The sequence below is a fragment of the Pleurodeles waltl genome, chromosome 9 (genome assembly GCF_031143425.1).
Source record: "Pleurodeles waltl isolate 20211129_DDA chromosome 9, aPleWal1.hap1.20221129, whole genome shotgun sequence".
Classification (NCBI taxonomy): domain Eukaryota; kingdom Metazoa; phylum Chordata; class Amphibia; order Caudata; family Salamandridae; genus Pleurodeles; species Pleurodeles waltl.
Window position 1 is genome coordinate 779,304,598 of NC_090448.1, and position 27,860 is coordinate 779,332,457.

The 27,860-nt window shown below is 43.8% G+C and overlaps 1 protein-coding gene and 1 long non-coding RNA gene across 2 annotated transcripts in view; one reads left to right on the forward strand and one right to left on the reverse strand.

The window, feature by feature from the left end:
• The window catches only part of LOC138259964 (uncharacterized), a 70,287-nt gene that overhangs the window by 13,279 nt on the left and 29,148 nt on the right, over positions 1–27,860 (forward strand). The window contains exon 2 of the long non-coding RNA XR_011198779.1: positions 5,152–5,233. This is a non-coding gene — a long non-coding RNA (uncharacterized lncRNA). The remainder of the gene's footprint in view (positions 1–5,151; positions 5,234–27,860) is intronic.
• Positions 1–27,860, reverse strand: part of CDCA5 (cell division cycle associated 5) — an 83,993-nt gene that overhangs the window by 5,585 nt on the left and 50,548 nt on the right. The window contains exon 6 of the mRNA XM_069207975.1: positions 15,353–15,934. Within this exon, the coding sequence (XP_069064076.1) occupies positions 15,353–15,934 (582 nt within the window). The remainder of the gene's footprint in view (positions 1–15,352; positions 15,935–27,860) is intronic.

The following is a 27,860-nucleotide window of genomic DNA, read 5'->3' on the forward strand; positions in this document are numbered from 1 at the left end:
AATAGGTGTAAGCTAATCATACCAAGTTTTAGGTGGGAGAGCACATTTGGCACTGATTAGCAGTAGTAAAGTGCCATAATCCTAAAGCCAACAAAAAAAAGATCGTCAGAAAAAATAGGTACAAGTTTTGGAGATAATCCTGCAGAAAGGGCCATTTCCAACATAAATACATTCAAATCAAAACTATATACTCCCATTAAAATTACATAAGTGCATACTTTTAAGCAGGAAGTGCCCTGTTCAACTCATTTAAAACATGACAGTGGTACTATGATATGAAAAATTATGAAACTTTTGCGGCTTGTGAGGCTCTCACACGCAAATCTTCTACAATGTCAGAGACTAATGGCTTTTTTGTAAGGTGGGATGAGACTTCAAGTGGGAAGAGTCACTGCAGGAGGAACAAGCCAATGCCAAACAATGACATCAGGAAACATTATTTAGAGGCAACCTTCACCGGTACCAACATTTTTCGCTGCAGATATTCTAAGATGCTGACTAAGAAAATAAGTAGAGACAGTTTTGGGATAAGAGAGGATGTCTCTTACTTCACAGATTTATTTTTAGGTCAAGTCAAGCTTACTAAACAGAGCATGCACCGTCTGCTGCAAGGCATTCTATGTATTATAAAGAACATAACGGGGCTTAGATTCCAATGTTTGCTTCCAATGGCTGGCTCTCCTTGTCACTCATTTTCCTGCTTTGTCCTCCAGCTTGGTAATGCTGTGTTGGTCTCTCCCATGGACCACTGCCTCCTTAAAATCTATTTGAATGGTTGGGGCGGATGCTTGCTTGCTTTTTAAGCACTACTTATTTCTCGAGTGCAGTACTCCATGATAGTGCGTGTGTTTTTGAGCTGCCTCCCTCGTGCATGCTTCTAACTGCACTCTATAGTTACCTGTTGCCTGATTGCTTTGAGTGATTTTTCACAAATGAGTTCTCCAAGCCAATGTTGCTTTCACTCCCCCCTTTGAATTATTCCCTGTTGCTCTAATGTGCCTTCCAGTTCCCACCTGTTGCTTTCATGTTCCCTTTCATGTTGCTTTGCTGTTCGCCCCTGCACCACCCTCTGCTGTGTTGCTTTGCTGTTCGTCCAATCCTCCCCGAGTCCATTTGAAGGAAAAAAAAAAAAAAGTTTTATATTTTCTTTTAAATTACCAATCCCACTTTGATAATTTAAAAAAAATAAGTGCCACACCATTTTGTAGGAACGCACATGATTTGCAAACTGTAGCCATCATGTACAGCAAGGCTAAAACCCATCACCAGCAAATCTTGTTAAAAAGTTTATTCTGCAGGAAAATCTGCAGATTGCCTCTCATCTATAAGGTTAGCCTAAACATTTAGACTACTATGGGACGGCTGGCCTTAGAAAGAAAGCTAGAGGGCTGGTTTAGAAGAAAAAAAAAAATCTAGGCAAAATTAAACAAAAAGGAAAGTGCGCCCTTTCAAGATTCGATAACTTTACACATTAATATAAATATGGCCTCCATCTAGCTATCTCAAAGTCCTAACAGTAGACAAAACCAATGAACCTCTTGTGACATTCAAGTTTCACACGGTCTTCATAAAATTAAAAAACAAAAATAATAATAAATAAATAAATAAAATCAGCCTACCCTGGAGCTGTTAGACAAATGTTCTTACATTTCCATCTACAACATGCTGGTTTCAAGAGAAATTAATGATGGATTCAGTAATTGGTAGTTCAAGTCCCGTAGCTACCATTACTACTTTTAACAACATGGCCAGAGACATAACCCGTACACTTTCCAAATATTGGGATGTCTTCAAAACAAAACAAAAAACATTGACAGACCTGCTAGATGATCCTCACTTTCAAGAAAGGCAGCTCCCTCAAAGACAGATTATGTAAAAACAAGATTACAAGTAAAGCCTAGAGATCTGACATGACCGTGTGGGGTTTTAACAAGTGTGGTGGTTATAAAGCAGCAAATTCATAAATTGTCAATTATGTCTGAAAACTGTTTGAAAACAGGGTGCGAGAGGACTGATCATGCATACATGCCACATTTAATTCAAACCCAAATTAATTTTGGCTCCAACCGGACTAAAGGGCTACAGACGTCTACTGTCTGCTTATTTGAGCACCCATGCTCTTAGCAATGGCCAACGACCATCATATCTAACTGCATCAAGTTCATCCACAGCTGCAGCTCTACAATTTCTTGTGCTTTTTTCTACATTACCAGAGTACAACGGTCAGAGCTTGACAGCCAATAAGAGTGCTTTTTTTGTGGGAAACAAATACAGTTACAGAACTGTGGCTGCCAGCTCCCTTCTCCTCTGGAATGCCTCATGCTAGTGGGTGGACCCCAAAGGCAGCTTAACCTCCGTTCCAGGGCAGGCAGCTTTTGTGAACGCAGCAGCTCTTTCATCAGATGCAGACCTCCCTTCTACTCTGTGACAGCCTCTTCACTTTTCTTGTCAGAGGAAAGGTAACCCCTAATAAAAACGGAGTTTATTTTTTCTATTGTTCTGCAGCAGTTGGGTTTAGATTTCCAGAGTGAAACGAATGAAAGAGGTGCTGCTGCAATGTTCAGAGGAGTGTTTTTTAGGTCTCGGATAGATGGCGCATGCACTGTCTGTTTGAGACATGTTGTATATACTTTGTGTGCTTCAGCCCGCCCACAAGCTTCTCATTTGCTGGCTCCAAGTTTTCTCCCCATTTGTGCATGGCAATCATTTGTTATGCTCTTCCTTGATTTAGCGGTCTCCGAGAGCAGCGACCAAGCACTACGTCCATCCACTGGTCGCCATTTTAGCATCTCTTAAGAACTACTTTTTTCTTTCTTGAAAAGCATTTCATGCAATTGGGCCTTTTTTTAACCTGCTCCCAGTTCTGCTCTCAGTTTTTGTAAACACATGTAAATCTAGTTTGTAAAGGAGCCCCTTACTTGTTGATGTCCTTAAATAACCCCCCTTTCTTGATATTCATTGTGCCTCTTTGCTTTCCCCCGCGTAAATATATGCGCAATTGTAGTGGCAATCTGACATTCCTCCCTGATTAAGTTTCATACGGGGATTCCTTGTACAGACTGAAGAAAGCTTCATTTGGAAGAAGAGCCAGGCCAAGGCGCCAACGGCTGCAGAGCCATGGTGAGAGTGTTGCGTAGCCTGTGCTGCTTTGGCTGTGTTTGTCTGTGTGGTGTACGAAGCCTCCCCGGTCATTGCTGATCCCGAGCACACCAGCACCCACGCCCAAGTCTAACCCATATGCTGGCCATCGCTCACCACACAGCAACGCCTGAATTCAGCAGACAGCCAGTGTGCGCTGGCGGGCCAGCATCAGCCCCCGCCCAGGCCCCCCTCGGCCTCCTCCCTCTCCCCCAATTATAACTGAATTACTAAAGAGGTTTAGGGGCAGGAATCCCAGCCCAGCAGCAGTCCCGGCCCCCACACCATGCAGGACACCACTGTAAGAACAGTGACCATCTGCAGGAAATGTCCCAATCGCAGACAGCAGCATTTCCAGGCCCAGAGATACATGTCTGAGGCGGACAGCTGCTCCGATTCCCAGCCAAATGCTCAGCTTCTTTCTCTCGCTTTCCATAGCCTTCACCCTTGTCTACTCGAGGATGTTTTTTTCAACTCACTTTTCAAGACCCAGCATCTGCTGGGAGCTACTAAGGCACTTGCTTTATAATGTTTGCATTTCTGGGCACATTAGTTTTGGAACGCCCTCAGACAAACATGATTACTGTACATTGCATCACTTGTATTTAGTTATTTGATGCTCTTTCTGAGCGATGGTAATTAGCGTGACGGCAGCTCCTCTAGTCATTTACTCTGTGTGCTAGTGACCGTGCTTTATTTAATTTGTGACTTAACATGTTTGTAGCCTTTTAAGCCAACATCATCCCCGTTTTTTAACATTTAATCTGGCAAAAGGGATGTGTTAAAATTGTTTATTTGGGGAAGTGTGAGCTCTTATACTGTAATTAGCAAAGACTACAGGTACGACTTGACCAATGGAACACTGCTCATATAGGATAGACATTTGAGTGAATATATGCAGGGTTACAGCGACGATCTGCAGGGAACATCTGAATCGGTGACATCAACGTTTCCAGCCCCAGAGATGGACGTTAGAGGGGGGAACAGCTGCTCCATTCACCAGCCAAATGCTCATACTTCTTTCTCTCCCATTAAGAGGTCTGCTACAAATCCTCCTCTACCTGGCTCACGTTGCTTTCCCCCCATCCCCCCCTCCCGCTGGAGGGATTTGTGGGGGTGAGAGATCTGTGCCATGCCGCTTAAACTAAAGCACTTAGTGATCTGATCATGTCTATACGCATTTTAAGTGTGTAGTTGATTTGTAATCACAATCTGAAAAGAATTGTTGATAGTAAAATCTCGTAAACATGTCTAGTACCTGAGAGGCCCCAAAAAAGTGTGCTTTAGAAGTCACTATATAGCTAAAGGGACTGCTATTATTGTGAATTAACAACCCCTTGGGTGCCCTGGACGTAACTGTTACATCCTGCACCCGGCCCCCTCCCTTTGGCAGGGACGGAAGGGGAAGCAACCGCCCCCCACCCCCCCCCAACCTCCCAGGCATCTAATTACGTCAGCGCGCACTGTGCGCTGACATCAGAGGAAGCCAGATGCGCTGGAAGCCATTTGCTTCCAGCGCGTCAGGGAGTAAACCGGTGAGTTTCTCCTCTTGCCAGGGGGGGTGGGGTGTTTCGTCTGAAAGAGGTATCAGCGGAAAGGAAAGATCTTTCCTTTCCCCTCGATGTCTCAGCATTCCTACAGGAATGCCCACTAGGCACCAGGGATTTTGTTTTTGTCGATTTCATTTGGGAAGGAGCGGCTCCTTGGGCTAGGCTCGCTCCCCTTAGGGGGCCATATTATTTTACACAATTTCTGCCCCTCTGGGGGGAACCCATCAAGACCCCAAGGATTATTTTGTTTTAGGTTTGTATGGGGAGGCGGTCCCTTGGGTAAGGGTTGCCCACTCCCCCCCAATAGAGGGCACATAACTGTTTGCCGTTTCTGCCCCCCCTTGGGGGTAAAAGCCACTAAGGCACCAGGGATTGTTTCTTAATGTTTGGTGGCGGGCGTTTGTCAACTGGTGAAGTATTTGCATTTGTGATTATAACAGCTTATTTCTCCTTTTTGTTCTAGTTCAAAGTTTTGCTTCCTTTGCTGTGGCTCCTTGTGGTTTTGGCAGTGTTTGACATGCAGTTTGCATAGTTGCATGTTTTAGGTAAGAAAAAAACAATTTACTCCAAATGAGTATTGTTGCCATGCATTAATGACATTTTTGTAAGTGGTGTACTAAATGCAGGATTATGTGTGAAATTGCCCTTCAATTTGTGCACAATGATATTTATTTTGTCTTATGTCTAATTTCCTTTTCTTTTTAGTGGGGTGTCATTCGTGATTGCTGTGTTTGTGCAGAGTAGTTGCTGGTGAGTCTAGCCTCTTCAGGCAAGTGAGGGGTATAATTTGAGTACATAACTCTTTCTGATAAAGCCACACTTTATTACTTATTTTAGACAGTGCTGGTTGTTGTTGGCGCATTTGTCAAGTTACTTTTCTTAGAAAGGATCATGGCTAGCCGCAGGGTGACCACTCAGTAGGTTGTTGGTATGCTTTTTGAGTCGTTTTCTGACCATGATTCTGAGACAGACTATGCATCTGAGGAAGAGGAGGAAGTACAAAATTCTGGCAGTGAATTTCTGTTCGAGAGGCATCTTCTGATTAAGAAGCCACTCTCAGTTCAGATGAAGAGCCTGTTTTAGAGGACACTGATGTGCCAAAAGTGCAGCAGCCTGGGGCTGAAAGGTTTTCCATTGGAAGACCGGACAACTGGGTTGCCCCAAACATGGAGCAACCAGAGTTGCCTGCCTTTTCAGTTCTCCCAGGGTGTAGTCAATATGGAAAACTTTTTGCATATCAATTTCTTTCAGTTGTTTATGGATGATGTATTTTTGAAAGACATTGTTGAGAAGACTAACTTGTATGCAGAGCAGTATTTGAGGGACAACAGTGCCAGACTTAGGCCACAGTCTACAGCTACCCAGTGGATTCCCACAAATCTGGAAGAGTTGAAAAGGTTCTTGGGTTTGACTTTCTTGATGGGGTTGATAAGGAAGCCGTCACTGTCTTCTTATTGGTATACTAGTCCCTTGATGGCAATGGCTGTATTTCCTGCAACCATGACTCGTAATCAGTATTTGCTTCTTCAGATGCTGCATTTTGTTGACAATGCTTTAGCCTTGCCACAAGATCACCCTGATTCTGACTGTCTTTTTAAGATTAGCCTGACCTTGATCACTTTGTAGATCAGTTTTCAGAGGTCTATATTCCAGGCACAGAAATATCTCTGGACGAGTCTTTGGACCTGTTCAAGGGCTGTTTGGTTTTTAAACAGTACACTCCTAGCTAGAGGGCACGGTATGGAATTAAGATGTAGTAGTAAAGGATTTGTTTATAGTTTCCGGGTCTACACTGGTAGTGATTCCAGTATTGACCCCCCTGGTTGTCCGCCCACATTTGGAGTTAGTGAGAAAATTGTGTGGAAACTTGGTAGACGAGGGTTTAACAAAGGTCATCATTTTTACCTGGATAACTTGTAACACTGGAGTGCAATTTTTCAGGGAATAGTTCAAAGTGGACACTGTTGCTTGTGGCACAATCCGCTCTAACCGTAAAGGCTATCCAAGGAAGCCTGTGTGTAAAAAAAATAAAAAAATAAAAAAATAACTTGAGGGAACAGTGCAGTGCCTTGCATTCTGAGCTGCTAGCTGTGAAATTTGCAGACAGGGGGGATGTCTACATGCCGACTACCATACATGATGAGCGTATTTCCCCTGTAACTGTTTGGGGCCAGGTTGCTGAAGTGCACAAACCAGCGTGCATTTTGGACTACATTAAGCACACGGGTGGTGTCAATCAGAGGATGGAACCTTTCACTGCTGTTTGGAAGTCTTACGTTTGGTATAAAAAGTTGGCTATACATTTGTTCCATTTAGCAACTTTTAATGCTTTTATTGTGTTAAAGGATTGTCTCCCTGAGTCAAGGATGACATTTGTTAAATTTCAGGAGTCAGTGATAGAAAGCCTTGTTGTGGTGAAACAGGCAAGAGTTCCTAGAGTAGAAGTGGTGGAGGATGTGGACATCTTGTTTGGGGTCAAGGGCAACAAGTTTTTATGTTTACTTTGTCCTTGGGACAAGTAGGCCCAACCCCCTGCAGCACAAACCCTTTGGCTGCCTGTTTACAGAGAGTTGAACTCTCTGCAGTTGAGGTAATGTGTTTCCAAAGGATAATGCTGTTCGGACTTGTATTTATGGTTCATTATTTGAAAGCCTTCATTATTAGGGTGCGTGCTGTAAATAAATGTTTTAAGGTCACACTTCACTACTGACGTTGGTTCCAGTACAAAAAAAAAACGTGTACACACATGTTTGAAAAGTTTAGGCTAAGAGGCTAAGTATAATGCTCCCAGCATGCTCTCTGATTATATGCAAATGAAGTGTCATTTAGTAAAATGTGTTGATGCATGCTAGTATTTCCCAAAAATATTTCTAATGGAAAATCAGTGTAACCATTTTCAACACGATTATGGGAAGCATGAAAATAAACAAACACTGACAAAGCCAACTGATCTGACATATTTTTATAAGTCTTTTAGTTTCATCAATGCGTGTCTTGTTTTGACATGGCTTTTGTAACACTTTATTGTTGTGGGAGCTACCAGGCCCTCAACATTGTAACAAACATTGGCAAAACCCCCCCAAAAAGTTTTTGAACTCTTAAGCACACGTTGCCACCAGCGGCATAACAAAGGCACCGCAGCCGCCCTCCAGGGGGCCCCGTCAGCACAGCACCTGCCCTGAGTGAGTCTGGAGAGGGGGCTCCTCCATGTTCTTTGCAAAGGGGCACCCTCCAGTTTCGTTACGTCACTGATTGCCACTGTAGTTCCTGACACTGAACAAAACTACTTTGTGTGGCAATATGCTCCTTGTGGAAGAGCAGAATGCGATCACTCACAGTAAAGCCAGCCGAAAGAGAGAGAAATAGAAGTTTAATAAAAACAAAATGTCTTTGTTAACACCAGACCTAATTAGGGACCAAGACCCACATGTAGGTAGCTTTTTGCATGTCGCAAACAGCGACTTTCGCTGTTTGCGACGTGCAAAAAGCACATTGCGATGCACAAACCCAGTTTTGCGATTCAGTAACCTGGTTACCGAATCACAAAACGGGTTTGCGACTCGCAATTAGTAAGTGGTGTTCCCTTCCTAATTGCAACTCGCAGTGCAATGTAGGATTGTTTTGTGACCGCGAATGCGGGCGCAAACCAATCGCAGTTTGCACCCATTTCAAATGGGTGCTAACACTTTCGCAAAAGGGAAGGGATCCCCATGGGACCCCTTTCCCATTGTGAATGTCACTGTAAACATTTTTTCAGAGCAAGCAGTGGTCCTGTGGACCACTGCCTGCTCTGAAAAAATGAAACGAAAACGTTTCATTTTTCGTTTTTGTTATGCATCTCGTTTTCCTTTAAGGAAAACGGGCTGCATTACAAAAAAAACTGCTTTATTGAAAAGCAGTCACAGACATGGTGGTCTGCTGTCTCCAGCAGGCCACCATTCGTGAGGGGGTCGCAAATTGCGACCCACCTCATGATTATTCATGATGTGGGCATTTGCGAAGCCCTTGCGAATCACAGATGGTGTCAAGGACACCATCCTACATTCGGATTTGCGACTCACAATTTGCAGGTCACAAATCTGAACCTACCTACTTGTGGCCCCAAATTCTTAAAGAAAGTCACAAAAGTGCACCCATGGTATATGTCGTACCCCTATAAAATATTTGTGAACTGTATTTTAGCGTGGGTAAATACGATGTGTAGATTTGCTCATGTGAAAATCTATTGAGCATTTGCAAGTTCATTTTGCCTCCAGCCACTTTCTTCCCAACCCTGGAAGAAGTTCTAATTCTGCCATTGTCAGGAGTAAATGTCCAACCTTTCTTATTATGGGAAAATATTAGAGAGAAGCTGGTAAAAATCATGCAGGTTAGTAGGTTTGCAGACTCAAAGGCATTCCAGCCCTGGAACTATTGCTTACTGCTTCCTCCAGCCCCAGTATGCAGATCTGCAGAAAGGTGGCAAAATAAGGAAATTGCTACAGTAGGGATTGAAACTCCAAGTATTCAAGCCCTACTATGGTAGTAGCCCTGGCATAATCAGAGAGGCTATTAATGCTGCCATAATTTGTCGCCACACTACATGGCACCAAAGGGACAAGTAGATCTTTTTACAGGACAAGTAGATTTGAGAAGCAACCTGTCACCTGGACAAGTAGATATTTTAATAAATTCCACACCCCTGCTGAACCCAGCCTCAGCTACACCCAACTAGGCTATGTCCTGTACCCACACAAAGGACTCTGACTCTGACTCTTCCCCCTCCCCCCCCCCCCCTTCCACCCATCTCTAGTGAGCATGGTTCCAGGTCTGCAAGGGAAAAACCTCTGTGCACTTCAAAGTCTTTGAAGTCTCTGAAGTACTGGACCTCAGACACCACTACTTCAGCACAATTCTGGACCTGTGAATAATCTGCCAGAAAGGACTGCTGTGCTTTTGAAGGAATGCCACTTTGCTGGACTGCTGCTTCGCTGCTCGCTGTTTCACTGACTGGGTGAGGAGGACTGGACCTGCATCACTTGAACTCAGAGTGACTTAAAGAGCTACCTAACTGACCTCCTGATCTGAAGTCTCAGGGACATAAAAGACCAACCATCCTACTTCTGTACCTGGATTCTGCCATCTGGGAGTCTAGCCTAACAAGTCATGCCACCGCAGTCCTGGACCCTTGGAAGTGGACTTAAGGTGTTTTCTCAGTGGAACCGCTGCATCCTCAGATGAGAGACATCTCTTCGGCTGAGCAGCATATCCTGGAATAGAACCGCCGCACTACCAATACTGCATGGCTAGGACCAGTCACAAAAGGCTTGAATCACTGCCGCATCTTAGGTTCGACACATTGCCTTGGGAACCGTCACTGCACAACTCCATTTCAGCCTGATCTTTTGAATTTGTCCCGATACGGTGCGACCAAATATCCCAAATAGCGCTTTGTGCTTCTTGGTGCTATTCTTCCTTAAAAATTTGAAATTCAATATCTCCAGTTCTACTTATTGGATTTTTGTTCTTATATATATATATATATATATATATATTTATTAAATATTGTCCCATTTCTCCAACCTGTTGTGGAATGACTTGTGTGGCGTTTTCACTGTTTGAAGTGTTGCCCAAATTCTTTATGCATTGTCTCCAAGTTAAGCCTAACTGCTTTGTGCCAAGCTACGAGAAGGTGAGCAAAGGTTAAATTTAGGGTTTGTCTGTACCTTACCCAGACTAGGACAGTGGTTGCTGCTTGACCAGGGCTCATACCAAAGTCATCCAACAACCTAATTTCTAACAGTAGGCAACAGGCAGAATGCATTCCCAGGTAAGCTTTCAGAATGTCCCCAAGATGCCTTTAGCAAACCAGATACCTCTGCAGTCTTGTAGACTTCGACCCAAAAAAAGAAGTGTTTTGCAATGTAGGGGAATAGCATGCTATTCACATTAGCATTAGATTTGACCCATAGTAACGCAGGGATGGAGCACTGATCATAGCAGAATACAAGTTTTGGCAATACAGGGGTGGAGGCACAAGGCCTAAGTGAATACATGGCATTGTAGAAGGCAGTCCACAAACAAGAGTGCAGGCACGCAGGGCCTCAGTGGAGACCGATTCCACTGAGGCACATGGCATTTCATGTTGTTCACAGGCTACTTGCAACTTGGAATCTAGCATGAAGCTTGGCCAGTGCTCACAAGCTTCCGATGTCAACAGGCTAAATCCTCTAAGACATAATTTGCACAACATGCTCATGACCTCACCCATACAAATGATCTCATAGGAGAAATGACAAATGATGCTGCCATTAACATCATCAGTGAATTGTGAATGAATACAGAATAGAATAGGTCTGTTTAGGAATGTGGTATATAATATTTTGTGATGTCAGGTGACTTATTGGTATAAAGTTTGCAAGATCATAAGAATTGCGTTTGGTGTGTGTGTGTGTGTGTGTGTGTGTGTGTGTGTGTTAGGGTTTGCGTAGCAGTTATAAATTGTGAAGCTCGGCAATAAACTTCAAGGTTTCTGTTTGAAATCATAATATTAAGTGCACCTTCTGCACCCAGGCCCGGACTCCAACTTGTCACTGATGGCCACCACTTGCTGCATTGTAAGGCCTGCAGCTAGACCCTATACCGCCGTCTATTGCATTCAAACAACCCCACTGCGTACAGCCTTTAGCTGTGAGTAGCAGGGCTGACCACAGGGCCTAGCCTTGGGTCAGGTCCTGTGGACAACCAAATGCAGCCGAGGTTGTAGTGCCTGCGTCCAAAACTCGGGCCAGTCACCCGCCTCTGCACATGACTTTGGCCTTGCCAAGCTGTTTGACCAACCATCCATTAATAAAGGCCATGGCCCATGTATTGTATTGTATTGTATTGTATTGTATTGTATTGTATTGTATACTCTTTCAACTTAAGGATCTAAATGGGCCATTTCATGTCCACAAAGTCTGTTTTTGGGCTCAGAAACTCTACATCATAAATCAGTTTTTCTTAAACAAACTTTTCTGGATTGCAGCCAGCCAGGGGGGCTCAGAATTCCTGATTCTGGGTTCATATCTAGGAGCCTGAAATGGACTATGAGAGAAAATGCACACTTGTCCAAAGAAGTTTCTTCATTTTTAAAATTTTCAGCCATCAATAGGTTTGAGGGCAAATGGTCCAAGTATCTCCAACAATTAACACTTCCAAGCTCACCTGAAGTTTTTGTAATAATTATTTCCCAAAAATTACTGAACAGATTTATACTAAAATAAACACATCTCCGCCCTGAAACAAATATGCACAAAACTGGACATGCTTACCCAAAATTGGATGATATATATTTAATACCACAGGACTGGGGTTACTTTTTTACTATTCTAGGGCTGCATGTGAACTGTACTACCTATATAAAAGTATAGATACTATTTTTATTTGCATTTAAAGTTTTACCTCACTAAAGTATTTCCTTGAGAATGAGTAGGCAGACAGGCCATGCAGACATTTTTTTTTTCATTTTTCTGGATATCAGGCTCCTCCTGTTAACAGTGCTTATAACATGGGTACCACAGTCATAGGATAGATATACTGGGTTTTAGCCGCATAATAGCTAATTGGGTCTTTTGAGAATAGCAGCTTCTGCTTAAAGATGAGACTCTGCCCCATCGTGGTCAAATCTGCCTTTTAACCAAGTAGAGGCTTTCCAAATCTTCATTATGAATTTTCATTTTTGATCATAATTCACCTATCATTTTTTTCCACAGTCTTTCAGTAATTTTAAAGACAATACAATTGATAGAGTATTTAATGTCATCAGCTGTTAAAACTCGCAATGCTTGCTTTGGACGCGGTTTGTTTTGCCATCTACCCACTTATTTCTGTTCAATCGTACAGAGCATGTATAAATCCTGTTTTTTGCCCTTCAACCCCAATTAAAATACTTGTCTAACCCGGAATCAAATCTACATGCTGCATTATAAAAGTGCTCTGAAAGGAAATGAGCAGTTGATAGGAATAAGACCTGTAGAAACCACAAACATTACAAGCTTTTCTAAGACTAGCACTTTGAATATTTATCTATAGTCCCGAAAGTTATCTAGAGGAATTCTTTCAACTAGGCAGTTTTAAGATCTACTGAATACTCAGTGTTCTGAGTGGCTGCAGAGCTCAATTCAGATTGCCAGCTTCATGCCAAGGACTTTGGGAGGCAAGACAGAACTGGTAGCTTGATGCATCTGGCAATGTAGAGAGCTATAGCTTGTCCAGTTGAAACAGTCTAACTATTCAATAGCTAGCTTGGAGTGGCAGCTTCCATCCAGTAACTAATTATATTTGTGTTTGGACCACAGACTCCACGTTGCACTTAGCCTAGAAGCACACCGTCACATTAATGACCACCAGCTTCATTTTGCCTATTGACTTTATTTTAGCATTAGCCACCACCACTTTAAAAGCAGCAAGTAGTTTTCCACGTTGTCATGTTTTTATTCTGCTTGTTTTCGTGTTCTTTCCCACCAAGAGCTTGGGCTGATAAGAATGTACTAGGACGGCAGGGAACGGTTTTGTTTTGAAGGGGCACCTTGGGATTTTGGCCAAGTCCCGACGTGTTCTTTTCAAAGCTGGCCTAAAGTATTCAGTATTTTTTTAATAATAAACTTATGAGAGGGAGTTTCTAGAATTTTCCTCTCTAGTTTGTTCAAAGTATAAGAGGCCGAGACCAGATGGACTGGGGAGTGATTCAGATCTCAGACATGCTCAGGATGCTGAAGTGTGTCATCCTTCCCATGAGGATAATTGATCACTCTTTCTCCACGATCGATTCTGGGATCTGGCGATCTGATGCTGATAGAAGGGAGATGAAGATGTGCCCGTGCCTCATGGTGATGCATATTTTTTAATTCATTATTTGCTTTGCATTATAATATAGATACATATATGTGCAGTGTATATTACAGTGGAGAATCATTTGTATAGGTTTTCATTTCATTGCTGTGACCAATTTTTAAACTTGTGCTTTCAGCATGCTAATCTACATTACGAACCGTGTGAAGTGAATTAATAAATCTCTTCTTTAGACTAAGAAGCGCATTCCAGAAATATTTGTCAGTGCATGAGTTTTTCAGCTCAGTCACTGGTGAAGCAAAACAAGTACTCAAAAGAACACTGGAAGTTTATGAGGAGACACTTTGAAGCAGTCTGTAACAATACCCGTACGCCAGCAGTCTAACAATACCCTAACTGATCCATTTGTTCTTTCATAATTACTTTTGAACAAAGAATTTAGCTTTTGGTCATTGCCGACATTCACTTATTTTATGTGTACTGCACTCTTCACCTAATGTCACGTAACCATGGGTCTAAATTCCTCTTGGGTGAATGCTGCATAAAAATCTCAGACATGGATAATTTTAACAGCACTCTTGAATTTCTCCTTGATATTTTGTTCTTTAACACTACTTTCAATGGCACCAACCAAAATGTTGGCTGGACTGCAGAAACAGTGAAGAGAAAAACTAGGTCAGAGCTGCACTGCTGCTGGGCATTTATCAAGACAGGCAATTTATTTTTAGACTCCGCTGAAATTTCACACTGCTTTATTTCACTCTGAATTTGGTACATAGGTCTACTATGCTTAGAAATCTCAAAACAACCTGCGCAAAAGCAGCTCATCAAGCAGAACAGCAAAATGATCAGAAACATAATTTAGTGGGACAAGTGGAACGGATTTTAGGCCAAGAATGTAATTGAGTGATAAAATATTTGCTTGGTGGCTCGATGGATACAGAGTAAAGAACGTACACATTTGTGTCAGGTAAGTAATCTGTAGAACATTTTGAAGTCTCAGCTCCTTTAGGTGTCAAACAAATGGGCCTAACCAAAAATGTTGCTGCACCTGGTGATCCTCGTTCAGATACCTATACAAATGGGCTGGAACTCCTAAAAGTAATAGGTATCGCAGGAATGAACAAGGATGAACAGGCACCAGTTTGTTACAGTCTTGGTACAGACTTTGAGAAGGTAAAGTTTCAGAGACCAGTCTTTAATCACATTCTAGGGGAAAAATCTATTTTAACTTCAGATACAACTTGGAAGTGAAGATACAATTCTAAGCCTTTAGGGGCACATCTCACTTTCACACTTGCTTTAGTACTATCTTGTCAGATTTAGCAGCTTAGGCTTAGCTTGAGGATAACCATCTACCTTGAAGGTTTTCAGTTATGTTGGCAGATGCACCTCTCTTGGCATCACAGCTTACATTTCTATTCTCAGTAAAAGATAACCCATGAGGGAAACAAACCCCACGATAAGGGTAAACTAAACCCAGTCCGAAGATCCCAATTGTCTAAAAAATTTTAACCCATTGTAATACCAAGATATACAACCAAGAAAGGCACATAAGAAAGTAATCTGGAAACATAAGTCTGAAACTAACAAGACACAGGACATAAAGACATAATGCAACAAAGGATCAAAAAGCAACACTGAAGATATCTACCAGAAGGTTCCCCCAAAAAATTAAACCAAAGATAAACAAGAAAACCTAGAAGCCTGAATCCAATGGACCACCACCCAATAGGGGAATTAACAGTATTCCACATCCTTCGAGTTCCTTGAAAAATTCCCATTTTCGAATGTTAAACTAGATTAAAAAAATAAAAATAAATCCACAAAAACAGACACTCCATTGCACTCACCTCAATTTGTGGAATCTTTCGTCTTTTTCTCTTCTCTTTAGCCACAGCAATTCCAGGAATATTAGTGTCTAGTTCTTTTTCAGCAATGTGTGACATCATCACTGAAGATTCCACTTGCTTATAAGGTCCAGATTCTCGCCCTACTCCAGGCTTTGTCGTCACAGGGGAGACATCAGCTAAAACATCCTGCGAAAGGAGGTTATCAAATCCAAAGAAAGACCTACGACTAAGCCTGGACTGATTTGGTGTGGAGGTATCAGATGAATCATCCTGGGAGGTAGCATGACTTTCTGTGGCAAATGAGCTGCAGTAGAGTGACATCTCAAGTCGGCTGTAAGATCTTCGCACCTTCTTGGCCATGACAGAGTCATCTTCTCCCAAGCAGGACAAGGCATGGACAGGGGTAGTTGACAGTACATTATTGCTGCTGTTCTCTGCAAGCGGATCAGGGAAGGAAGCTGAATTCTGCCGAGAAGATGAGGTTGTACTCAGCACAACAGAAGCACGGGCAGTTTCCCTACTGCCAATTCCACATTTAACTGGTTTCTGTTCTGTGTTTTCTTTCCCAGCCTTTGAAGAAACCTGCAATCAAATACATATTTTAAACTATTATAAAGGATAAATGGCCTAGCAAATGAGGGAAATAGCTGCATTTTTCTTCTAGAGCTCGTGTCGTCACAGACTTGCAGGCACTCTCAAAGCTCATGCTTCAACAACTTTCATTCAATAGGAATGGAAGTATTTAAGATTAAACCTTGCCTTTTGAGGGTCTACAAATTGTATAAAGTACCTGATCACCCATTTTGTAATCCACCACAAGGCTCAAGTCCCCCACCACCACTACCACCACCCCTGTCCTGCCTTGAAATGGTTTCCTATCTAGGTTGTATCTTGAAACTGCAGCAAGACTGCATTCCTGCGTACAGAAATTGAAATATCTCAACTGTAACCACAATGCATCGCAATCTCGCTGCCTTATAAAAGCAGACTAATGGGTGAGTTGATGGCGACCAGACACACTGGTGTTTCTGAAGCAGGATTAAATATTACTCTTTTAAGAGCAGGAATTCAGCATACCAACTTATTAAGCTTAATATGACTGTGGGGAGGGTGGTGAGCCTGTTTTAAAGGACAGGGGCAGGCCAACCTATTACCTGGGCCTAGGGAATTTCAGGACAGCCAGCCCTTCATTATTGTTGCCTCTGGATCCACACCAGTGGAATCTTGCTAAACTAAATTACCTCATATTTGGCCTTCGGCATTCAGGGGGCTACATCTAGGTTGTACAAAGGAATCAAAAACAATTATTGAGCCCATAACTTTATCTTGTATAGCATATCATGGCTACATCTGCCCATGCCATTTCCACAGGTATAATGAAAACTGTGTCAAAGAGAATCAGATTGAACACAAAGGGGGTTATTACAACTTTGGAGGCGGTGTTAATCCGGTCCAAAAGTGACGGTAAAGTGACTCATATACCACCAGCCGTATTACGAGTCCATTATATCCTATGGAACTCGTAATACGGCTGGTGGTATATCCGTCACTTTTGGGACGGATTAACACCTCCTCCAAAGTTTTAATAACCACCAAAGTCTAAAAACTACAGGTTCACACTAGAGGACTGGCTGATTAAATAACTTGCTTGCAAAGGGCATCTCTTTCCAGTCAATTGCAGATCAAATATTTTGGTGTTTATCAAACTAATCTCACACAATCCTTAATAAATAACACTTTCCTTACCTGATGCACACGCTTTAAAGACCTTGATAGAAGTTGAGAATTAGAGAAAACATGTTTGGGTAGGTTTGATAATTTTTATCTACTGCCAGTACTGCGGTCAGTGGCACAATCTTTAGAAATAAAATCTCTTCTCACACCCATCAAACAGATGCAAACAAGAACATTCAAGGTTAGGTAGGCTACACTTCCTTCCACATTCCCACCTCAGCCTCCTTCTTCCCCACCCTACCACCACACGCCATATTAGCCTGGTCCTTCACCACCTGTCACCCTGACCTCACGAACCCTAAATATTGTCACATTTAACGTCAATGGCTTGACATCCTACATCGAACCGAAAGAAAAATGACGGTGACATAGGGCAAATGCCTTCCTTGTTGCCTTGCCTTTGCAGAGCCTCCGCGCCGATGGGTGGGCACTCCTGGATGAGGAGATCTCTATAGATGAAATACCTCACACATCTCCTGTCTTCTAAACAACAAGGCACCGGGGTTGGCGGCTTTACTGGTGACTTTTACAGATTGTTTCCTGAGGAGACCGTAAACGTCTTCAAATACAGCCTTTCAGGGGGCCAACATCACAGGCTCTTTTTTACACCTGTCCAACAAAGCGGTTATCCTGAAACTTGGAAGGGATCCTTTACTCTGCTGTAGCTACCACCCCATTTTTCTTCTTAACTCAGACATGAAGATACTCCAAGCATTCAAGTGGCACGCCTCAAGTGGGTGCTTCCCCCCCCACCATGATACATCGGTCTTGGGAGAGGTTCATACCAAGCCATTTGCCCCAAGACTACTTACGATCCCTGGCACACCTACTCTGGATATCCAAGTACTTTCTGGAGGAGACAGTGTCTCTTTTACTAGACACAGAAAAGGTGTGGGACCTCACTGAATGGGACTACATGTTTTGCACTTTGAGGCGGCTTAGCATTGGCAAGGACTTCCTTTTGAAAGTAAGGTGGTTGTATTCATCCCCCCATGGCACAAGTTAACTGCAGGGTTTTCCTCTCGGATCCATTCCCTGTCCGCAGGGACACCTACAGGCAATGGAACCCCTGGCAGTTGCCATTCATCAAAGTTAACTTAGGCAAGGCATCCCCACCCCAGTGTGACAGTCAAAAGTCTTCTTATATGCAATTGACCTTTTACTCACCATCACAGGCCTTGACAACTCCCTACTGGCCCTTAAGTCCCTCAATGCAGACTTCCCAGCCATCTTGGACAAAAGTGAGGCTATGTTCATGTCCACGGACACAACAGAAGCAGCCTTCATGAACTTTCCATTACGATACGATAGGCACCACAACACCTGAAGTACCTAGATATCCTTGTCCCCACAGGCGTGGACGTGATGGTCTCTATCAACCTGAAACTGCTCATGGTAGTTGCTAAGACCGCCACACACTACGCCAAGTAGACCCATCTTAACCTGTCTATGGGGTAGTGTTTACAGGTGCTGAAAATGTTGGTGCACCCCAATTCACCTGTGTCTCTGGCATTTTGGTGCAAACCACCACACTCTTTTGTATCAACAAGGACATACGTACCTTTGTGTGGAGCACAGTATGTCCCCGCTTAGATGCTTGTAAGCTGATCGTCCACTGATGCAGCTGGGGCATGTCACCTACCCAGTATTGAACATTATCATATGGCCTTGAACCTTGCCCAGCTGTCCTCCACGAGACCCAGTGTGGTGGACCTAACCCTATGGATGCAATTTGAGCGTGACAAGACTTGTGGCTGGCCTAGACCTTCTCTATCACAATTGTACCCCCTCAGCATCACCCTGCAATCCCATCATACAAGCCATGGAGGAGCTATGGAATCAAGTCCACAAACTGCAGAAATGCCATGTATGGCTACATCGTCATGCCCTCTATGCAGCAACCCAGCTACACATGTGCATCCATGCTTTAAAGAGCCTAGCAGACCAAGGGAACAAGTCCCTGAATCACTGTGGTAAACACAGACATGAAATCATTCAAGACTCTACAGGAGGAATTTCACCTCCCTTTCTCACAGCCCCTCCTCCGTACCAAACGGCAGAGGCAACTCCAAACAGAATTAGAGGATCAGAACTGGAAGAGCTGATAGAGGAACCCACGAGAGACCAGGATAAAGTTTTGTATTTCTACAACAATTCAAAATTGGTACTTAACACATCAGAAGTTAGCAACTTAAGGCTTCCATCACCACTCCCGCTGTTGGTGCTGGGCCGCACCTGACTGACATAAAATACATCCTATAGGACTGCCTGGAAGTACTCCAGCTGAGGTCGCATGTCAGATCCATACTCAATCTACTTGACATGCCACATATTTTACCATGCGCACTTTTCATGTTGCATGACACAAAGGACATCCATGGCCTTAGGCCACACCCATATTTCTCACCACGGCAATGCCCACAACCAAACTCTGCATCCTACGACATTAGAGGTTGCCAAAGTTGCTCTCTTGCAACAAATGACTGTCAGCAATGTACAAACTAGGATCATATGAGGAGCTTATATACTGACCCCAAGACGGCATGGAGCTTTTTTCTGCCATATGGTCCCCCTTCCTTGACCCAGATTAGCACTAACTGGTCCTCTACAATCCCGTATGGCATTCACAGTCTGGCCTGACAGATCCCCGGACCCCTGCCAATCACAAGGAACTGTGACAGACCACGAGGCTCTGTGGCTGCTCAATGCGGTCACCCTTTGTCCTTCGAAGGTGGTGCGACAAATATGTCCCTGGTCTCCCTCACGTCTTGGGCACTGGAGCCACTCCATCTGACCCCCCCCCCCCCACCCACAGTATCATATATGTAGACCTTCACTCTGTCTTCTCCACTCCCCACCCTCTCTTCAAAGCGCGAGTCTCCCCCTCTATCTTTTTCGTCCAGTCCCCATTCTAATCCTGCTGCTCCCAAATCCAGTTCAGCTCAGCCCTATGTCACCATCCTATACATTGTTAGCCCTTACTCTGGGGAACAGCGGCCGGGGCCCAGTGCCGCTGCATTGAAATTCCACTGATCCATTTTCTCTGTGCTGATCGTACTAATTTTCGGCAGCTTCTGTTGGTCTGGATCATCATCTGCACAATTCTCTTGTGGGGCGATACCAGGCCACATATTCCCAAACCTCACTGGAGTTCGAAACTTCTCTACTGCTCGCTGTGTGAAAATTTGTATTACCCAGAACCTTGCCTTTCTGAATCAGCATGTCAAATACCATTTGTAATGGGCAGCTGCTTTGCCATCTTGCTCACTTTATAAAAACCTATATAAATAATGGAGACAAAAAAATATAAAGTAGGCTGGTAAAATACTGAGGATCTCCAAGAAAAAAAATCTTTACAATACCCCCACACAAGTACTCCAGTGGGGCCAGACTTATTGCGTTCTTTTTTTGCCTCACAAATGATGGCTGCCCTTAAAAAGTGGGAAGCAAAGGACAAGCAATGGACACAAATCAAAGACTGTAAATCGTGTTGGCTACCTGTGAGACATAACTACCATAAAGTGATGGGGAACTGCTCTTCACATCAAATGTCATGTTATGATACTCAAAGCAATCTTAGTATTTATTTAGGAATTTTCTAAAGTGTTACTAAGCACCAAACAGTGGCCTCAGTGTACTTACAAAGTGGAAAATCACCTTTCAATCTGATCTTTAAACCAATCCTCAAATCACTAAAACATATTTCATGATAGAGGACAAGATACCTCATACTTTGGCCCGCTGTAGACATACAGCTCTCCAGAGACTTTTCCTCTTATGATCAAGTCTTTAACTTGTCTGAAACAGTGATTCCAGTATATACAGCAAAGTCAATTCATTTCTCAAAGTTAAAATCACAAACAAATATGGCTACCTGTCTCAGTAGAGTAACAACCTATAATGAGATGTCTTAAAAAAAAAAAAAAGTCAATTTCAACCTCTACAACTTTCTGGACTGCATATCTTCTCCCAGTTTGCACAATCCTAAGGGGAACTGAGCCACACACTTCAGTTGCATAACCCCAGATTCCTCCCAGAGAAACATCTGAACCTGAGCCAAGAAGTTATTTTTGTATTGCTAACAAATGGAGAACACATACAAACTGTACATTCCAAGTCATCTTGCAGCACTAAGCTTAAAGACCATTGATGTGGGGGCTACACACAGTGGAGAGACTGCAGACACCATGGTGTTGTTCTTTTGTCATATCTTGTAGGACATTTTTTTTTGCCCAGAAAAACAAAACTAGTTAAAAATCAAGATCCTAATTAGTGAAATGTAGGCATATCCACTGGTAGTCCGCTAGCCGACGAAAATGAATAGTTTTTGTTTTATGGACTCTGGCTCTCATAAATTTGAAACTGCATCAATGCTTGGTATCCTAACAGTAGATCAGTGGTGAAATTATGCCTACAGCCCTCCGAGTGGCATTTAGTGGTAGAAAGCCTTGAATATTTTCACCATGCAATCTAGGCCACAAATGCGAATAAAGTTGGCAGACTCAACCAGGCCTGGGCTACAGGATCATAAACGCAAAAACAAACACATTTCTTACCTTTAGTATTGCTCTTTTTGGTGGATACACTAACCACAGATTCCTCACTTTAGATTATTCCTCAGGCTCCGGAGTTCCAGGTACCATCCCCTCCTAGTTCAATCTGTGGCTGTCGTCAAGGATGACTTGGGCTAAGTCGTTCTTGATCTTCAAAACTCTAGGCAGGAGAGGGAGCAGCGGAAAGGTGTGCACCACTCTGATGCTCCATTCCAGCCGGAATGAGTCTAACAAGCATTCTTGAAGAAACTCCAACATACACATTTTTTGACACTGCGGGTTCGATGGTGGCAAAAACATCTAGCCAGAAGTCTTAACTCCAGTGGAAGACTCCTGCACTATCTTGGGATGCAGATGCTTCTCTTGATCTGCCAGACTACTCCTGTGTAATATGTCCACTCTGGTATTCAGGAAGATGTTCTGCTGCTCTAGCCACACAACTTCATCATATATGGTTCAGGACCCCAACTCCACCCTGGTTGTTGCAGTACCGCATTGCAGTGGAGTTGTCTGAGAGAACCTGCACCAGCCTCTCCTTAATGCAAGGCAGGAATGCCTTCAAGGCCAGTTGAAAGGTCCAGAGTTAGTCCACAACTGACTGCAACTAGCTGCTGAAGATTAGCTTGCTGCAGAGGTACAGGAATACAGCAACTACTCACCTCCAAAGATGGGCAGCAACCACCGCCTTCCCTTTTCTGAGGAAAGCTGGTAAGGCTAATTCCAAAAAATGCTCCAGGCCCTCCTTGAGCCGCAGCTAACGCCTGTGGGACTGGAGGACAGATATATGAAAATAAGTGCCCTGCAAGTCCAAGGACACTATCCAATTGCCTGGGTCGAACGCAGGATCTGGACCATTTTGAGTATTTTAAATCTGCAGTTCCATAGGAAGACAGAGGGCGTGGAGTTCCAAGGTAGGTCTAAGGCCACCATCCTTTTTCAGGAAAAGGAAACAGCGAGAGAAGCCACCATCTTTCTCGGAGTCTGCTACCCTCTCGATGTCACCTCAGGAGATCAAGGTGTGTGCTTCCTGGAGCAGGATGGACATTTACTCTTCTGAAATTCGTCCTGGTTTGGGAGGGATATTATGCTCTGCAGAAAGGAAGCCATAACAGTTTTGGATGATTTGCACAACCTATCTATTGGACGTGATTAATCACCAGTCTGGAAGGAAGTACCAGATTCTGCCTTTCACTGGATGGGCACACTCCACAGACAGCAAAATAAAGCAGTCTGTTTGCCATTGTAGCAGGGACAGAGGAGTTGAAAGACTGGAGGCCCTGCTAGCTCGCATTTTGCCTGCTAGACTCACATTGGCGAGCCCAAAAGGACTAGGTTGTCTGTTGAATCACAAGATGGGAAGGCTGTCTCAGTCTATATGGCCGAACTCTGAAGCCCCAAAATGTCTGAAATTGGCACAGGAATATCACATAGTCACTTCATTACGGTCAATGGCCGGTCCTCATATTTATAGATATATATTTTTTTTGTGGGTGGGAGGGTGGGGGGTGTTCTCTACATGAAAGGTTGCTGTAACTCTACCACCTAAGTTGCCCTTGAACCACACTGCGAATGAGGCACTCTTCTGCTGGAAGCCCATGAAGTGAGTCAAGCTCTGTATGGGAAGCTGTCAAGCTTGCTTTGTATAGCCAAGTATAACACAACACTGATGGAGCATTCTCCTGCGGTTTCTGCAAACTTTTATGAACTTACTCAAACCCAACACTCACCGCAACGCAGTCCTGTAGATACACACATAACAGTCTGTACTCAGACGCATGCTCCTCAACACCCGTTCACTTGCCAAACATGCCACAGAGATCTGGGACATGCCACACAACAATGCTCCTTACCAACCTTTTAATATTGAAACCTGGCTGAACAATGCATCGGTACCAGACACTGCTACAGCCATCTACAACATTGCCATGCAAGACAGAATTCACAAGCATAGAGGCGCAGTTGCCATCATCCACAAGAACACCATCTGCACCACCACATCCATGGTCACCTCATCCTCAATTACAGCCACAACTATATCCTACTCAGAGAGACTCCCAACTCAATAGACTCAGACTTAGAAGGAATGGGCCTCACCAAACGTGTAAAGGGACCTATGCATGTCGCTGGACACCTCCTAGACCATATTTTCACCAACATCTAAGTGAACAAGCTCACACCAGTCCCTGGACAGACTACACCTTTGTAATGTTCAGCATCACCATCCCAGCCCAAAATATACACACCACTGTCAGACCAGCCTGCCGAAACTGGAACAGCATCACTGACAAGATCTGGAACCCAGTTTTTTAACAGCCACCAACACAAACACAGCAGCCTTGTCAAAGCCATCAAGAATTTCAAACAACTGGATCACCTCCTATGCAAACGTGCTGCACCCTCCCACCCCTAAACACAGCAATACCACAAGATCCAGACCCCAGGCCAGTTGCTACTTAGAGGAACTCAGACTGATTAAATTCTACTGTAAACAATTTGAGTGCAAATAGGGAATGAACCAGGACAATGCAGAAAGGAGCACGTTCAAATACACCCCAAGGCACTATCACCAAATGATCCTGACCACCAGACACCTCGCTCTGGTGGACTGCAGCAGTGCCAGCACCAACCGAATCAAAGGAATCTTCGCCACCTTGAAAAATGTCACATCACCAGAGGCCACCTCCAAGTCAATCACCCCCACAAAGGACATCGGAAATAATCTCTCAGTTCTTCAGCAACAAAATCACCATAATTTACATTAACTGCAGCCCACAAACGGACCCGACTGACCTCGCCACACGCCTCCCGAGCTTATCCAAAGAACTAGTGCTAAACACATGGCCTGTTACCACCCCAGAGGAAACCGCCACCAACATGAAGTCCATCCACTCTGGAGCCTCATTGGACCCTTGCCCTCCACTACTCCTGCTCCACAGGACCTCAACCCATCAGCACTAAGCTCACATCGATTCTGAATTCCTCCTGCTCTTCCGCAAATTTCACAGATGCTTGGAAACATGCAACTGTCCTCCAGTTGCTGGAGAAATCCTCTGCGGACTCTTTATAGCTCACCAACTACAGACCGATCTCCCTGGTACCATTTCCAGACAAAGTCTTCGAGAAAATCATCAACACACACCTCACCGAATACCTCAAAGACTAACATTCCCACAATGCCACTCAGGTTGGTTTCAGTCCAACCACAGCATAGAAACTGCCCTCATCGTCGCCATGATTGACATTGCGATGACTCTTGACAGAAGAGACACGGCAGCCCTCATCCCCCCCGCAGGATCCTACAGTATCCCATCTCCATCCAACGCTTATACGACATCGGAATCCAAGGACAAAAATTCCAATGGATCTACTCCTTCCTAAATAGAAGGACTCTGTCAGTCAGCCTGGCTTTGTACACCTTGGATGATTGCAACCTCATTGCGGACTTCTGCAAGGTTCCTGCCTGAGCCCTACTCTCTCCAATGGTTATATGATGCCTTTGGTCGGTATCATCCGCTCTCACAATATCAACGTCCTCTGCTACACCGATGCACACAACTCATCCTCTCACTCACGGACAAGGCACCAGAACCAGGTTCAAGTTCAGTGCCTGAATGACTGAAAAAGTCCACTGGATGAAGACCCACTGACTAAAGCTGAACACTGACAAGACAAATTGTGATCTTCTGGAAGAGCACATCATAGTGGGTCTCCACCTAGTGGGCAACAGAGCTAGGACTAACACCCACCCTCACAAGACACACCAAGAACCTTAGGATCACCAACAGTAAACTCAACATCACCGCCCGTGTCATTTCAGTTATGATTCATACTTCCATAACCTGAAGATACTGAGGAAGATTTTCAAATGGCTCCCAATCTGCACCCAGAAAAATTTCACTAACGTCCAAATCAGAAGCAAGATGAACTACGAGAACACCACATATTCCGGGATCAAAAAATTTAAAAAAATCAAATAAAACTCACCAGAAGGCTGCAGACCATTCAGATTCAGACTAGCCTCAGAACTCGGCAGCCAGAGTGTCTCAATCTCCCATGTCGCAGTCACATCACGCCACACCTGAAGGTGCTCCACTGAGTCCTCATTTACATACGAACACAATTTAAACTTTTCTGTCACACTTTCAAGGAACTACATAACTCTAGCTCAGCTACCTCAACAATCGCATCTGCTTTCACAAACCATCCAGACACCTCCATTCGTCCTGACTTCTACTTGCACAAATACCATGCATACGGAAAACCACACCTAGAGATCCAGCCTTCTCCTACATCCCTCCTAAAGCATGAACTACCTACTGTTACACATAACTTCCTCCTCCTCGCTTACTACAAGAAACTGAAGACCTGGCTTTGAGTATTTGCAGTAGGCATGCCTAGGCTCACACCTACTCAGCGCCAGGATTCCCTCCTGAATAACAGTTTGCTCTACAATTCTGCCTTACATAACAAGGAATCATCAGGATATTGAGGTAGGGACAAGACGTCTCTCACATCACCATCACCATCACCATCCTCCTCCTCCTCCTCCTCCTCCTCCTCTGGGATGCCTCCTTCTCTGGCAAAGGCTCAGAATAGGAGGAAAAAAGTTAATGGAGGCTCTGCTAACAGTTACAACTTGGCAGACGTACATGATTAGAGTCAGGCTCCAAGACAACTGGTTGTGCTTTTGTAAATTCGAAGCACACACAGGTGGAGCTCAGGCAAACGTCAGTTCAGACTCCAACACGGTCATCCTCTCATGGTGGTGGGGATTCAGGAACCAGTGTGGCTCTTGGGGCAGGAGTAGAAGTACAAACAGGCCTGGTAACTGGGCTAAAGTGTACAGACTGCAACTTTGAGGGTTCCACTAGTGATAACCAGACTGGAGTCCATCTGTGGTTTAATTGAGCCAGAAGAAGCCAGAAGTGCACTGAATTTTTTCAATATGGCCGTCATAATATGCTGCAAGATCAACGATGTCCTGGGGAACTCTGAATGCATTGAAACTAGCTGAGAAATTGGCTCAGTGACTGGTGACCTTGATGGAGTGAAGCTTAAATCTTGACACCTTGGTGCCTTCTTGGTCATCAGAGTGTCAGGATGTTGTTAAGTACTGCTTCGCTTTTTTCTCCAGGTGTTCAAGATTGAACTTACCAGACTACTGCAAGCAGGAAATGCATCGGTTGCAGGAATGGCCCAATGACCAGGACCAAGTCCAGATTCGTGTCTTGGGGTGGGAGCTAGATCTATGGGAAGGCCCGGACATCTATCATTTGGCAACATATAGCTTTTCCTCCCATTCTGGAATCTCCTTCAGGTGCATGAAAGTGCAGTTATCACACAACTTCAACTAGAGTTCAAAGATCAGGCACATGGTGCAGATTTGTGACCAGCATAAATTTTTTTGCAATCGCAGCACAGCTTCAAATCCTGTCATTTTACCTGGGCACGTCGTTCCCTAGCATACTCAGAAGTTTGGAAGTCGTTGGGAGACCTAACAAATTTGAAAGCGGAGTTCTGGATCTGTGTCAGAAGGTGCTTATAGAAAGGAACTGATGTCAGTGCACAGGAGTGGCGTTTATGAGCAGCCCTTTTCCATCACTTCCAAACTGTATGGCACTGCCTAGAGTTGCATGGGATCACTGCCACAATCTCTTGGTCTAGGTTTGGCTCTTGGGTAGTACTCTAATGCGAGGAACCTGCCGTTAGAACTATCCAGCAAAAATAAATACAATGGTGTAACTTGTCTATGATCTAATGTATTTTAGGTCTGGCTTGACAGTGCTGATAGATAAGCTAAATGTTTCCAAAATACAAACATGGTTTGGCGAAAATTCCTATAAACGTTCGTTAATCATGTGGTAATATATTTGTCCATTCCACATTGTTCTTAGAAAACTCAAAAGAGTTGTACTACTTACAAACGTTAACAGTGAATAAATCCTAGCCCCTTTTATCGGTGTTAAGATTATAAGATAATTAATTACAAGTACTATAGAGAATTCTATTGGAATTCTGCGATTGTGGGGCCACAGTGGTTTTCGCATAATTATAGATTCGCCTCATTCAAAACAATCCATCTACTGCATAATCTGCAGATTTTGACAAAAAATGTTTTGTTTCTAGTTCAAACGTTACTAAAAATGCAACAACTTGCAGTGGAATGCATTTGCAAAGGTTGACTGATCAACTTTCGGTAGCTCATTGGTGTATTTGGGTAT